The following is a 14,724-nucleotide window of genomic DNA, read 5'->3' as shown; positions in this document are numbered from 1 at the left end:
TAAAATGAGAAATAAAGAATGCTGAAAAATTAAGTCAGGATGATAGTGAGGAGGAGGAGGGATGAGTCCAGAAGAAAGAAGGAAAGAAGGGAAGAACCAGTTATACCACTCTTGGGCATGTACCCAAAAGATGCTTCAACAATTAACATGGACATATGCTCCACTATGCTCTTAGCAGCCTTATTTATAATAGCCAGAAACTGGAAACAACCCAGACCATCAACAGAGGAATGGATTCCAAAAATGTGGTACATTTATACAATGGAGTACTACTCAGCTATTAAAAACGAGTTCATTAACTTTGCAGGCAAATGGATAGAACTAGAAAATATCATCCTGAGTGAGGAAACCCAGACACAAAAGAACATACATGGTGTGTACTCACTGATAAGTGGATATTAGCCCAAAATCTCAAAATGCCCAGGATACAACTCACAGACCATATGGAGCTTAGGAGGAAGAAAGACCAGCGTGTGGATGCTTCAGTCCTGCATTGAGGGGGGAATAGGATGATTGTAAGAGGTAGAAAAGGGGGGAACCTGGGAGGGAGATTGGAGAGGGAGAAAATAGGGAGGTAGTATCAGGTACTGGAGGGGAAAGGAGAGGTACAGAGGTTCAGGATATTGAATAAAAATATGTAGCAGTGGGGGATGAGGGACTGTGGGTAGCCACTGGAAGGTTCCAGACACCAGGGAAGGGAATGGCTCCCAGGACCCAGTAGGGATGACTTTAGCCAAAATGAGCAGCAAAGGAGAAATAGAACCTGTAGAGACCACCTCCAGTATACAGACACCACCCCCAGTTGAGAGATGGGGCCACCCACCCATCTCAAAGTTTTTAACCCAGAAATGTTCCTGTCCAAAGGAAAGACAGGGACAAAAAGTGGAGCAGTGACTGAAGGAAGGGCCATGCAGGGACTGCCCCACCTGGGGATCCATCCTGCCTGCAGACACCAAACTCCAATACTGTTGCTGCTGCCAAGAGGTGTTTGCTGACAGGAATCTGGTATGGCTGTTCCTTGAGAGGTTCGGCCAGCAATTGACCAATGTAGATGTGGATGCTAGCCAACCATCAGACTGAGCTTAGGGACCCTGTGGGGTGAGCTGGTGGCAGGACTGGAGGAGCGGAGGGGGATTGCAACCCCAAAGGAAGGACATCGGCTGGCCAGACCACCCAGTGCTCCCAGGGACTAGAACACCAACCAACGAGTGTACAGGGAGGGATCCATGGCTCCAGATACATATGTAGCAGAGGATGGACTTGTCTGTCATCAATGGGAGGCAAGGCCCTTGGTCCTGTGGGGGTCTGATGCCCCAGTGTACAGAGATGCCGAAGCGGTGGGGTGGGAGAAGGGGTGAGTATCCTCTTAGAGTCAAAGTTGGGCGAGGGCAGATGTGGGATGGGAGGTTTGTGGAGGGGTAACCGGGAAGTGGGAGATCATTTGAAATATAAATGAATGGAATGATTAATAAAAAAAATAAAAATTGATGTGGGACTGGGGCGGAGAGAGGCGAGGTCCCGGGTAGCAAGTGCCAGGTGGTAGGAATGGGTGAATTTAAGGTCCATCGAGTACATTTCTTTAATTAAGTTCCATCAGGCATCCGAGGTGTGGCTTACAATAATCAGTCAAACAGATTGGCTGTTTCACAAACAGATGGTTATAATTTGTCTGCAAACTAATTTCAGGAGAAATTTTTCCCAGGTCATGAGTCTCAGGGTACCGAAGCCCTGTGCTGGGCAGGACAGTGGCTCTTTAGTGCCGGGCTGAATGGAGAAATTCTTGAGTATAACCTACAGGCACTAAACATCAAGTAACTTTGGATGCCTTTGGAGGACCAGTTTGGAGTATGACTGCCAGCCCCAATGGCTCTCAACTTTTGGTTGGCTGTGAAGGTGGCTCTGTGAAACTATTTGAAGTCACCCCAGACAAAATCCAGTTTGCAAGAAATTCTGATCAGCAAAAAAGTCAGATCCCAAGTCTCAGCTGGCATCCTGCTGGTACCCACGTTGCAGCTGCTTCCATAGACTATATTAGCGTGTTTGACGTCAAATCAGGCAGTATAATTCGTAAAATGGTTTTAGATAGGCAACACCTGAGGGTGACTAAGTCAAGGTGCATAGTGTGGGGTGTCGCCTTCTTGTCCGACGGCACTGTCACAAGTGTGGATTTAGTTGGAAAGGTGCAGTTATGGGACTCTGCTACTGGGACACTTAAGAACCATCGCATCGCAAATGCTGACATGCAGTCTATTGCTGTTGCTAATCAAGAAGACAGTTTGTGGTGGGCACAGTCGAGGGCACAGTATTCCATTTCCAGCTAGTTCCAACAGCAGCGAGAAGCAGTGGGTGCGGACGAAACGATTCCAGCATCACACTCACAGTGTACGCCCTGTGGCCCATAGCACAACAGCCCTGATATCAGGAGGCGCCGACACCCACCGAGTTATTCGGCCTCTCAAGGAGAAAGTGGAGGTAAAGAATTAAGGCGACGTTCTTGGGGCTGGGGATTTAGCTCAGTGGTAGAGCGCTTACCTAGGAAGCGCAAGGCCCTGGGTTCGGTCCCCAGCTCTGAAAAAAAGAACCAAAAAAAAAAAAAAAAAAAAAAAAAGACGACGTTCTTCGAAAGATCACTTTCCCCCACCGGCGTCTCATTTCCTGTTCAAAATGAAGGCAGCTTCTCCTTTTCCAGTTTACTCATCACTAGCAACTTCAGAGACTCGGATCCACAGCTGCAGCAGGGAAGAACGGAGATACTCTTCCACTCTCTAAAAACGCAGACATCTGCACCTCAAGACAAAGGGCCCTGAGAACATTATCTGCTGCTGTGTCTCCCCGTGCGGAAGTTGGATAGCATATTCTACAGCGTCTCCGTCTTTTCTCTATCGATTGAAATACGAACGTCGTAACATAAGCCTCCAAAGAGTTTCCAAATTACCAGCATTCCTTCGCTCTGCCCTTCATATTTTGTTTTCTGAAGACTCAACAAAGCTCTTTGTGGCATCAAATCGGGGGTCTCTCCATATCATTCATCTGTCGGAAGGAAGCTTCAAGCACTGCCATGCTTTCCAGTCACAACCAGGGTCGGTGGAGGCCACGTGTCTGTTGGCAGTCGGTCCCGATGGGAATTGGCTGGCTGCATCAGGTACCAGTGCTGGCGTCCACATACATGATCTGCATCCTCTAAAGCTTCACTGCACAGTGCCTGCTTACAATTTCCCAGTGACTGCTCTGGCCATCGGCCCCAATACCAACCACCTGGTCACTGCTCCTTCTGACCCGCAGATATTTGAGTTCAGCATCCCAGACAAGCAGTATAAAGAGTGGAGCCGCTCTGTCCGGAAGCACAGATTTCACCAGCTGTGGCTCCAAAGGGATACTCCCATCACACACACCAGCTTCCATCCCAAGAGACCTATGCGCATCCTCCTCCTTGATGCCTACGTGCTCTGCATCACTGATAAGCCCTTGCCACTTCCAAATGACAAAACTGTGCTCTATAATCCACTTCCTCCAAAAAATGAATCCAATGTCTTCCTGAGGTGCACGACCCAAGGATTTAAAATGTTGATCTTTGTGGATCTTTTGGATGAAAGAACACTTGCGGCAGTAGAGCGACACCTGGATGACATCATTGCTCAGCTCCTACCACCCATCAAAAGGAAGAAATTTGGAACTTAAAACAGGGCACTAACTGTGTCCTTTCTTGAACTGTCTGTCCTGTTGTTTTTTGTTCACTTGCTTGCTTGCTTGCTTTTTCCCAAATCATGAAAATAAAAGTTATTTTTTAGAGAAAAAATAAAATAAAAATTAGAAAAGAGTATACACTGGTCCAATTTAGCAGCCCCTTTTTATTTAAGTCTGCTCTATTTTGACCTCTCTCATAAAGGATTTTTAATGCCATCATAATCATAGAACTGAAAATTATCCAAACTTCATTTGGATAATTTAAAACAATTACTATATTGATTAGGAAAGGGTTTCTGTGTATCCTGGGGTTAATTTGGATTAACTCTGTATATTAGACTAGCCTCAAACTCACAAGGAATCTACTGTCCATGCCTTTATCTCCCAAGTATTGAGATCAAAGGCCAGGATTTATTTATTATCTATGTAACCTTGAAAACATTTATAAAATTCCCAATTCTTTCTCCCTTCTTTGCAGATTATCTTTGATAATTTAAAACAATTATTTATTAAGACAGGGTTTCTCTGTGTAGGCCAGGAAATCTTGGATTTGTTCTGTAGATTAGGCTGGCCTCAATCTCACAAGGAACTTTTCTGTCTTTGACTCCCAAGTATTGAGATCAAAGGCATGAGCTTATTTATTTACTTATTTATTTAGTACCTATGTACCCCTTTTCCTTAACTTAATATCCTTCTCTATATTCAACTTCATTTAAATTCCCTCAGTTTAAAATATCAAAATAACAAAATCTAAGACAACAAAACAGTAGGAATGAGCAACACACTGGTGGGTGAATTGATGATGGGATAATCGCCATTGGCAGGTGTAGCGGTGCACACTTATATCTCCAACACTCAAGACACAAAGGCACGAAGATTATCGTAAGCTCAAGGCCAGCTGGGAATCTTATCAGAAATGAAAGAGTGCGTTCTAAGGTCTCTAAGGTTTATTCATGTTATGGGATGCATCGGTACTCTCCCTGTTTGTGGCTGTATATTAGTCCACAGTGTTAACACACCACACCTTGCTTACCCATCCATCTAGCAATAGGTATTTCAGTTTTCTCCTTTTTGTCTATTAAAAATCATGCTGAGCACAATAAGGTGCTGGGGCTACAGCATTTCATATTTACAGCTCCATCAATAACACAGCGGGTTCCTCTTCGATTCCTGCATTACGTGCTCTCACCTGCTCCCCAGCACTTACACGCTAGATGAGTGCTCTACCACTGAGCTGTATCCTCGGCCTGCAATGCTTGCTTTTGTAATTTTCAGAACAGATCTTACTCTCCTGCTTCAGACTCATATATGCCTTTCTCCATCTACCAAGTGCTGGGATTAGAGGGTTGTGCCAACATAACTGACTCATCTTTCTTTCTTAACACCTTCATTGTATTCAGCAGTATCTCACTGGGCTTTGATTCATATTGTCTGAGGGCTGATAGTGTTGGGCATCTTCAAATGTGCCAGTGGAACATTTGTATGTCGTCTTTGGAGAAATGTCTCGTGAGATCCGTTGCCCTCTGTGTTACTGGACTGTCCTTTCAGTGTTGAGTTATAAAAGATCTTTGTATGGTCTCAATACAAGGTTATTATGAGTCTATCTTTTTGTATACAATAAATGGAAATATTTCAGAGAGGGGTAAAAACATGTTGGGTTCCTCTGAACACAAATGAATATGAAAACAGGAACTTGTGCAGTTGTGTACTATACGATTAGTTGTTGACTGTATTGAAACATATTTAGTTCCCTTAAAATGCCATGCTTTTTTTAGTGTTAAGGAGCCTTGTATATCTGAGGCAAGGTCACTCTACCCCTGAGCTACATACATAGCCACGTATTTTCCTTAATAGTTAGCATTTCCCAAGGTTTTACTGTATTTAATGAGGAAGTGGAATATAAAAAAAAGACTTCTCTGGGATATTTATAAGAAAAATATTAATGAGAAGAAATTGAGGAGGGAGGGGGACACTGGGATGACTCAGCACCTAAGATCATTCTCCATACAAGCCTCATACCTGAGCTCCAGCCCTAGAATCCATGGGGAAAAAAAACTAACTCCCAAAAAGTTGTCTTCTGGACTCTACATGTGTGCCTTACATGCACATGCACATGCACCATATACTTCAAACACACAAAGTGAGAGAGAGAAACCACTGCTCTGCTCATTGGTTAGCTCCCCATGGCTCGTTTGGCCTGCTTTGTTATACAACTTAAGACCACCTGCTCAGAAGCGTCATCACCTACAGTAAGCTGAGCCTTCCCACATCGATCATCAATCAAGAAAATGCCCCCACAGACTTCCTACCAGATAATCTGGTGGATACGATGCCTCTATTGAGATTTCCTCTTCCCTGGTTATGTCTAACCAACCAGCCCGACGATCCTAAAGACTCAAGTACGGCTCTGAAAGGAGGCAGAAAGAAAGTAAAAGTCAAAGTTTGGGGAGAAGTGCTGTGAAATGGAGTCTTGTAGCAAGACATGGTGGCTTCCTGCAGAAATCCTATAGAAGATGGGGCACCGTTTCATCAACCTTGGGGAGGGATCACCAGGCCCCAACACTCAGAGAGGGACTATGGGACAGTTAATGTGAGGAAGAGTAGCATAAACTTTTCAAAAAGGAGAAAAATCAGATAAGCCATCATTCAATTGCTTAAAATTTATGACTTTCGCTCAGTACATTATAATTGGAAAATATTAAAATAATACACAAACAGTTCAAAAACAAAGTATTATCTTTCAGAAAGAAATATTTTTCTTTACGTTTTCTAATTTTTTTATTCTTCTTGATACAGATTTGAATTAATATATCAGTAGATCACAGGGGAGAAGCTTCAAAGGACCAAGGATCAACTGGAGCAGAGTCTAGAAAGAGAAGCAAGAATTATACTTGATCTCCAAGGCTTTGGGATTAACTTAACAGACGTTAGTAAGAAACCCTGACTCACCAGTGTTTTAGAATAAACTTACGCTGTACCTTTACAATACAAAATGAGGACTGTAATGTGCCCATGGTTGCACTCAGACTTTGGTATGATCCTAGCTAAGTAGTTTTCCATCAGTACCTATTGAACAACCATGTACTATCAGTAGGACCAGGCTGTGGAGTCAAGATCAGCAACCATATGATATAATCTTGCCAAACCAGATAGACAATGTCCATTCAGGTCACAGATCCTGTGCAGGAAGAATGCAGGAAACCACTGGAACGCACGCACGTAAGGAACTTAAAAATCTGTCTTGGGGAAGTACTACAGGCTCTATGGTGGAGGGGAACAGAGATGGCAAGAGTGACCCAGGAAAGATGGAGACAGTACCTGCAGACAGGTAAAGGTGAGAAAGCACAGGTGTGGTCGGAGAAACGAGGGGAGTAGGCAGGAGGCAAGATATGAGGATGAATAATTGGACAGCTACCTAATTGATAAGGATGTGTTAGTGCAGGCTAAGGAAATGACTCTTTTCCTAAGGGAAAAGCAAAGCAGGGAGAAAGCAGTGACCTGGGCTTAAGTGTCACATGCAGGGGACAGCTTGCACAGTGACTCCTTGTCTAGGTGTTGCTGGATGAGTCTGTTTTTTCTTGCATCATCCTGCAAGGGTGATGGTGACCAAAGTAAAGTACTGGAGATAGAGAGTCTAAGGTATAAGTCACAGGTCATGCAAAACAAGAAATAAATGCGTTTCTCATTAGGGATGTTCACAACTTTTGTTCGATCTACTGGAAACAAGTTAACACCACCACCACTCCCAGCCCTGCACCTTGCCACTTTCAGCAGTTGGGAGAGCTGGCCCCGCCCCTTGATGGCTGCAGCACTAAGCTCAGTAGTCATGGGCCTGGTCCAGAGGGTGTGGATGAGCCAGCCCTAAAAGCAAGAGAGAGGGAGGGCTGGCCCTGCCACTAGCCTGCCATTAGGTGGCATGGGTGTACTGATGATGCCCTTCCCCTCCAGGTCACTACCTGCAGAAGTCAGGAGAGCGGGCCAGGAGGCATGAGAGCAGGATAGTTAGTTCTGCCCCCTCAATGGCTGTAGCACTCTGGAGAGCTAGCCCTGAACCTCAACTAGGTGACATGATGGAGCTGGCCCTGATACTGAAGGCAGGTGATCCAGTCCTCAGGGTGTGAGAGCAGGAGAGCTGTCCCAGCCCCTCACATGCTGTAGCACTTGGGAGAGTATGACCTATGCCTTGACTGGGCAGCATAGTGGAAAGTGCCTCTGGAAGCATGGTTGTGGGTGAGCCAGCCCCAAGGACGTGAGAAAAGGTGAGCTGATCCTGCCTCTTGCTGAGGGCAGTATTGGGTGGCCTAGCTAGAGAGGGCAAGCATTGCTTGATGATGACTCCAGCAAGGGAGAGCCAGTGTGCTGACCAGTCCGGCTACTACCACCAAGATCCATAACCAGGCCTCTGAGTTGGCCCACCCTAAAAATCTATATCCTCTGTGAAGGGTTGGGATGTGTGAAAGGGCCAGTCCTGCTGATCCAAAGCTGCAGGGTCTTCAGGACACAGTGCAACAGCAGGATAATCAGGAGTAGTCCAGGTTAGGGCAGGATAATCAGGATCCAGGTTAGGATCCAATATTGATGGTGTCACAGAAAGCCAGAGATCACAAACCTGACCAGCAACTCATTGCAACAATCATTTGCAAGTGAGGATGTGTGGAGACAGGAGTATAGTGTGGGACACACAGTGACATAGTACAGGTGCCAAGAGAGATGCTTTCTGTGCTGTGGTTTTTGTTGTTGTTTGTGTGTTTTTTTATTTGTGGGTGGAGATTGCAAGGGTGAAGAGCAGATTTGAGGGGCATATGAGGGGTGAGGAGATGAGTGGGTCTGTGGTGCATGATGTCAATCTCACAAAGAATCAACCAGGAGTTTAAAAAAAAGTAACAAGTTAATGTAGAAGTTTCCAACCAGAAGGTAGAGGTTGTATTTTCTGCTTATAATTCATTTAGAGATCAATTACTTAACCTAAACTTAGCTCTTACATTAGGAAGTGCGCATACATACCTTCTCCAGTCTTGTGCTTTACCAATCCCATCTGCCTCTGAAATGAGTCGAATGATATTTATAGAATGATTAAAAGTTATTGTTATGAACATGATAAATATTAGGAAGACATGCCTTAAGTAAGATTTTAGAGACTAGACTTAATGAGGATTGGTTTAAGAAAACAAAACTCATATAAATAAAATTTCTACTTAATTTTAAGTTTAGATCATATCTCTGCTATTGATATCTGAATGAGAGTATAATCAATATATATTCACTAGATATACATTATTTAATAGCATGTTTTATTGATACAAAGATTGAATAGATAGTTATACTAAATGCACTATTTTATTAGTTGTAGTAAATGTCTATACCAGATTTACGTGGTGCACATAAATATATGCAGATTTTTATATCTTTTTAAAAGGCTTCCTAATTATATTCATCTACTTAATTGTAAAATGGATAAAAGTACTTTGGACTATATTGAAAATGCCCCCCTATTTCTACAGTGCCATTTAAACCCGTGTGTGGAAGAAATTAAATAGTCTTAAAACATCCCAGGCAGATCCTAAAAGAGAAAGCACACACACTTTGGTGACAACGAGAATGTGGCATTCAATGTCCTCACTCACTGTAGGAATGAAGGCAGATTTCTTTGACGGACAGCTTTCCCAGTGCTGCAGACACTGCCTCCCAAGATATTTCTGTGATGACAACACTACAAAACTTCAACACCAGAGGAGGCTGAAGCACTGCAGGAAGTTTTACGTTTTTAGAAAACTCTGTTAAAAACTAACAGCACGGTGTTGTCTTCCATCCAAAGCTCTTTTCTGAATTATTTAACTCTAACAGGTAATAGATTTTATTATTTATGTATACCTATTCCAAAAATAGTTGAATAAGATATCACTTCCACTTGGTGGCTGGAGAAATGCCTTAGTTGTTAAGAGCATATGCTGTTCTTCCAGAGGACCCCGGTTCAGTTCCTAGCACCCATGTCAGGCAACATACAACCACCTGTAACTCTAGTTCCATAGAACCAGACACACTCACACACACACACACACACACACACACACACACACACACACACACTTTTATTCACTCTCCTCTCCAATATTTCTTAATAACCACTCAATTTACACCCCATCCACCCCCACTTCCTTCACCAGATAAGGGGCACACTTAGCTGGACAGACCTGCCAATTGGATTTCACCCATATGTCTAAGTACACATGGCACAAATCCTAGTCACACTTATCCCACCTTCTAAGACTAGCTAGAAGCCTAGAAGCCTTTCCACAGGAAGCATAGAAACCTCAGAAGTCACAGTGTGTGTGTGTGTGTGTGTGTGTGTGTGTGTGTGTGTGTGTGTACATGTGTGTATGTTTTTTTTCAATTTTTATTGGCTATCTTATTTACATTTCAAATGTTATCTCCCCTTCTCCATTTCCCCTCTGCAAACCCCCTATCAACCCCCACCCCCATTCTCCATCTCCCCCTGCTTCTATGAGGGTGCTCCCCCACAAAGCTCTGACCATGTTGCCCTCTGATTTGCCCTTCTCCTTTTTTACACTCATCTGTATTTTCCCCTCATTTGTTACTCTAACTACCACTATCCCTAGTGTGAAACCATGTAAAAGGTCATGCAAACATTAAATTCTAAACAAAGAAATTCTAGTTGCTTTTGTTAGATTTCAGCCCCACATTTCCCAGTACATCCTTTAGATTGGACATCACCAGGAGGATCATTCTAGTGTCACCAAGAGTCACTACAAGTCTCTCAATCTACCCTCCCAAGTCTATTTTCTCCGTGAAGCTGAGACCTTGTGTCATGATGACTTTACCAGCATACCTGGTACCTGACTGAAACTTTCCAATTGCCTCTGTCAAAAGCGTCATTCTCAAAAAGTTGAGAGAAAGCTGACCTTAACCTTGTCTCTGGAACTTCCCTTTTTAGGCTCCTTTTCCTCGGATGGAACTCAACTCTGAATGTGTGGCCCACAGATCCAGATGGGAGAATCCCTCCTCATTTGTAAGAGCTGGAGAGTGCACCCTTTAACATATATGCACAAAGAAAACTAAACGGTCTGCTGGAATGGTTCTTCAATAGCAGTGTCTATGCAATGCTATAAGAAGAATGCTGTTTCTGTGGCAATAAACCAACATCATAAATTGTCAAAAGCATCAGTACCAGCATAAGGCAGAACAATCTACAAAACTATTTTTAAAAAACTAGTACTGAGACTAGTCCAAACAGAACTCAGACAATTGGTCTTGCTTTTTCTTGGATATCTCCTTCCATAGCTTCTGTCACTGTTTTGTTCCCTATCCCACCTCTGAGCTGTTCCTCCTTAACGACATTTTATCCTTAGTAAGTCATATCCAAAATATACAAAGAACTCAATAAGGTAGACTCCAGAGAGTCAAATAACCCTATTTAAAAATGGGGTAAAGAGCTAAACAAAGAATTCTCAGCTGAGGGTCAAATATGAATATCAAATGGCTGAGAAGCACCTAAAGAAATACCTAACATCCTTAGTCATCAGGGAAATGCAAATCAAAACAACCCTGAGATTCCCCTTCACACCAGTCAGAATGACAAAGATAAAAAACTCAGGTGACAGCAGATGCTGGGGAGGATGTGGAGAAAGAGGAACACTCCTCCATTGTTGGTGGGATTGCAAACTGGTACAACCATTCTGGAAATCAGTCTGGAGGTTCCTCAGAAAATTGGATATTGCACTATCTGACAACCCAGCTATACCTCTCCTGGGCATAGACCCAAATGATGCTCCAACATAAAATAAGGAAACATGCTCCACTATGTTCATAGCAGCCTTATTTATAATATCCAGAAGCTGGAAAGAACCCAGATGCCCTTCAACAGAGTAATGGATACAGAAAATGTGGTACATCTACACAATGGAATATTACTCAGCTATCAAAAACAACGACTTTATGAAATTCATAGGCAAATGGTTGGAACTGGAAAATATCATCCTGAGTGAGGTAACCCAATCACAGAAAAACACACATGGTATGCATTCATTGATAAGTGGCTATTAGCCCAAATGCTTGAATTATCCAAGATGCAATTCACAGACCACATGAAGCTCAAGAATAAGGATGACCAAAATTTGGATGCTTCCACTCCTTCTTAAAAGGGGGAACACCCACCAAAACTAGATAAGATTGATGAAGCTAAAAAGTGCATGCTGACAGGAAATGGATATAGATCTCTCCTGAGAGACACAACCGGAACATGTCCAATACAGAGGTGAATGCTAGCAGCAAACCACTTAACTGAGAATGGGACCCCCTTTCGGGGAATTAGAGAAAGGATTGGAAGAGCTGAAGGAGCTTGCAACCCCATAAGAACAACAATGCCAACCAACCAGAGCTTCCAGGGACTAAACCACTACCCAAAGACTATACATGGACTGACCCTGGGCTCCAACTGCATAGGTAGCAGTGAATAGCCTTGTTGGGGCACCAGGGGAAGGGGAAGCCCTTGGTCCTGCCAAGGTTGGACCCCTAGTGCAGGAGAATGTTGGGGGAGGGGGGTAAGGGGGAGTTGATGAGGAGGAACACCTTATCGGGGAGGGGCAGGGGATAGGGAGCTTATGGACAGGAAACCGGGAAAGGGAATAACATTTGAGATATAAATAAAGAAATATCCAATAAAAAAAGAAGAAAAAACATTCAAAATCACCTTAGAGTCCTTAAGAGTAGACAGCCAATTGAAGCACTTGAGTACAACACCTCCTTTACCCAGACATGCTGGGACAGCTTTGTGCAGCTTGTCCTGGGATGGGACCTATAGAGAAGACTGACTGTGCTTTTCCCCTTTCTTTTCCAATTAAAATGAGTTTTCAAGTAAAGAGGAAGAGTTGAGAAGACAAACTGTGTGTGGCTTTAATGAGTATGCCAGAGAAGCACAGGGCAGGGTCTGTAGAAAGAGGGTGACTGGTGAACAGTGTGCTACAGTGTTGCGGACAATACTTCAGGAAATGCAGTTTGCAATATGTATCTTATAGGGACTAAACTAATGTGAAATTGCTTTTATTGTTCATTTGTGGTGCATATCAGTTTAAAGCTATGAAAGTTCTATTTTTCTCCATTAAAGGATCTTATCTCATTAAAACACACACACACACACACACACACACACACACACACACACACACACACACACTGTGTTCATACTCTGATAAGAGCCTCTGACTCGGGTAAGGGACAGACAATGAAAATGCAATCTGTCTATGGATCACTCCTAGAAACCATCCAACAAAACCTAACAGCTAAGTTGTTCTTGAAAAGACAAGCTCTGGTGACTCATTAAAATCTGCAAAAAAAAAAAAAAAAGTGTTTGTTTAAAAAAAAGAAAAAGACTATTGTCATTTTTACTTACCATGTACCAGCCTTTAATAAAACAACTCAATATTTCATCAAATTAAAAACAAGGATTATTTTAGAAACTGAAAATTCCCAAATGAACAGAAGTCAACTTTACTAACCCTGGACAGGCCCTTCCTCACGCTCTCACAAACAGACTGAGGCTCTGGGGCATCAGGAGAGCTGGGATTGTGTCCCACAGCAGGATTAAATTTGGCAACAAGAGGGCTCTGCTGAGCAGGTAGGGAACTCAGAATAGTTTCCATGGTCATCTTCCGCTGATTCAACTGCATAAGCTTTGCTCTAGACACCTCCAGCTTTTCCACTGTCCTATAAAGAATGCAACAAGGCCAAATTTAGCATTTCGTTCTTCTCCTAAATAACTCTTTAATGACTTGCTTTGCTTTGATAAAAATAAAAGGCTATAGGAATAATCAGAATGTCCCATTACACAGTCTCTGAGCTGAGAATGTACACACTACACCTACTATACACACTTATAGCTTCAGCATTGCTGTGAACAAAGTACATCTGCTCCCAGAGTAATTCTTCCCTACTAATACGAAAGAAGTCTGAGAGGAAGAACTGGTTATCAGGGAGTCACAACCTCACAGGTAGCACTGTTACCTTCTGGAAGATTCCTGAAGATGACAGGAGAAATATTTGCACTCCTAAGAGTGAAGTATGGGAAACTGTGGATATGTTAATTTGCTTAGCGATAACAGTGAGCTCCCTATATGTGAATGTGTCACTATATCACGTTGTGCTCCTTAAATATATACAATCATGAGAACTAAACATGAGCCAGAAATCCTTGTAGTCAGTAAACCAGTGTGTTTGTGTGTGTGTGTATGTATATATGTATGTATGCATGCACACATGTATGTATGTATGTATACTTGTCCTCTATGTTTGCCATCTCTGAACTATGTCCACATGGTGGTTTAAAAATACTTGGCCCATAGAAAGTGACACTATTAGGAGGTGTGGCCTTGTTGGAGGAAGTGCGTCACTGAGGGGGTGGGCTTTTTGTTGCTCAGGTTCTGCCCAGTGTGAAAGACAGCCTCCTCCTGGATGCATTCAGAAGCCAGTGGAGGATGTAGAAGTCTGGGCTCCTCCAACACCATGTCTACCTGCACACTGCCAGGCTCCCTGCCATGATGATAATGGACTGAACCTCTAAAACTATAAGCCAGCCCCAATTAAGCATTTGACATTGTAAGAGTTGCGTTGGTCATGACATCTCTTCAGCATGGTATGGAATGGTACTGTTCCTGCTGCTACTCCATTCCAATGGAAACCCTAAGATAATAGATGCATAAATTAAGATTTATCCCCAAACGACAACTCAAAGCAGCATCTTTAGGGAACGTGAAAATAGTCAACAGAACGATCAAAAAGAAGTAATGCTCTTGCAGTAGTCACAGATTAGCTAACAAAACCCCCAGTGCCAAGTCTGGGAAACCTCCCTTTAAGTTTTCATTAAGGGGATCCAAGAGATTTCCAAAACAATATAGGCTTGCATTACCGTTGGTTGTCTCAAAGAACATGAAGAAAGATCTTATTTTCTGAAGACATCACACGCATTTAAATTTTATTTAAAGAATTAAGAAAACCTTTCAGTGATCTTATTGGAAGGCCATAAGAGTT

General features: G+C 43.0%; 1 protein-coding gene and 1 pseudogene across 3 annotated transcripts in view; one reads left to right on the top strand and one right to left on the bottom strand.

The window, feature by feature from the left end:
* The first annotated feature begins 1,466 nt into the window (after positions 1 to 1,466).
* Utp4-ps1 (UTP4 small subunit processome component, pseudogene 1) lies at positions 1,467 to 3,700 on the top strand (annotated as a pseudogene).
* Positions 3,701 to 6,329: 2,629 nt separating this feature from the next.
* Poteh (POTE ankyrin domain family member H) overlaps positions 6,330 to 14,724 on the bottom strand; it is an 85,171-nt gene continuing 76,776 nt past the window's right edge. For all 3 annotated transcript variants that reach the window (XM_087587095.1, XM_087587097.1, XM_087587096.1), the window contains 3 exons: positions 13,197 to 13,404; positions 8,689 to 8,725; positions 6,330 to 6,550 (listed from right to left, as the gene is read on the bottom strand). In XM_087587095.1, the coding sequence (XP_087443221.1) occupies positions 6,504 to 6,550; positions 8,689 to 8,725; positions 13,197 to 13,404 (292 nt within the window). In that variant the 3' untranslated portion in view covers positions 6,330 to 6,503. The remainder of the gene's footprint in view (positions 6,551 to 8,688; positions 8,726 to 13,196; positions 13,405 to 14,724) is intronic.

This window comes from Rattus norvegicus, chromosome 15 (assembly GCF_021556685.1).
Source record: "Rattus norvegicus strain SHRSP/BbbUtx chromosome 15, alternate assembly SHRSP_T2T, whole genome shotgun sequence".
NCBI classification, from domain to species: Eukaryota; Metazoa; Chordata; class Mammalia; order Rodentia; family Muridae; genus Rattus; species Rattus norvegicus.
Note: the sequence above shows the minus strand (reverse complement) of the source record. Positions and strands in the feature narration are given on the sequence as shown.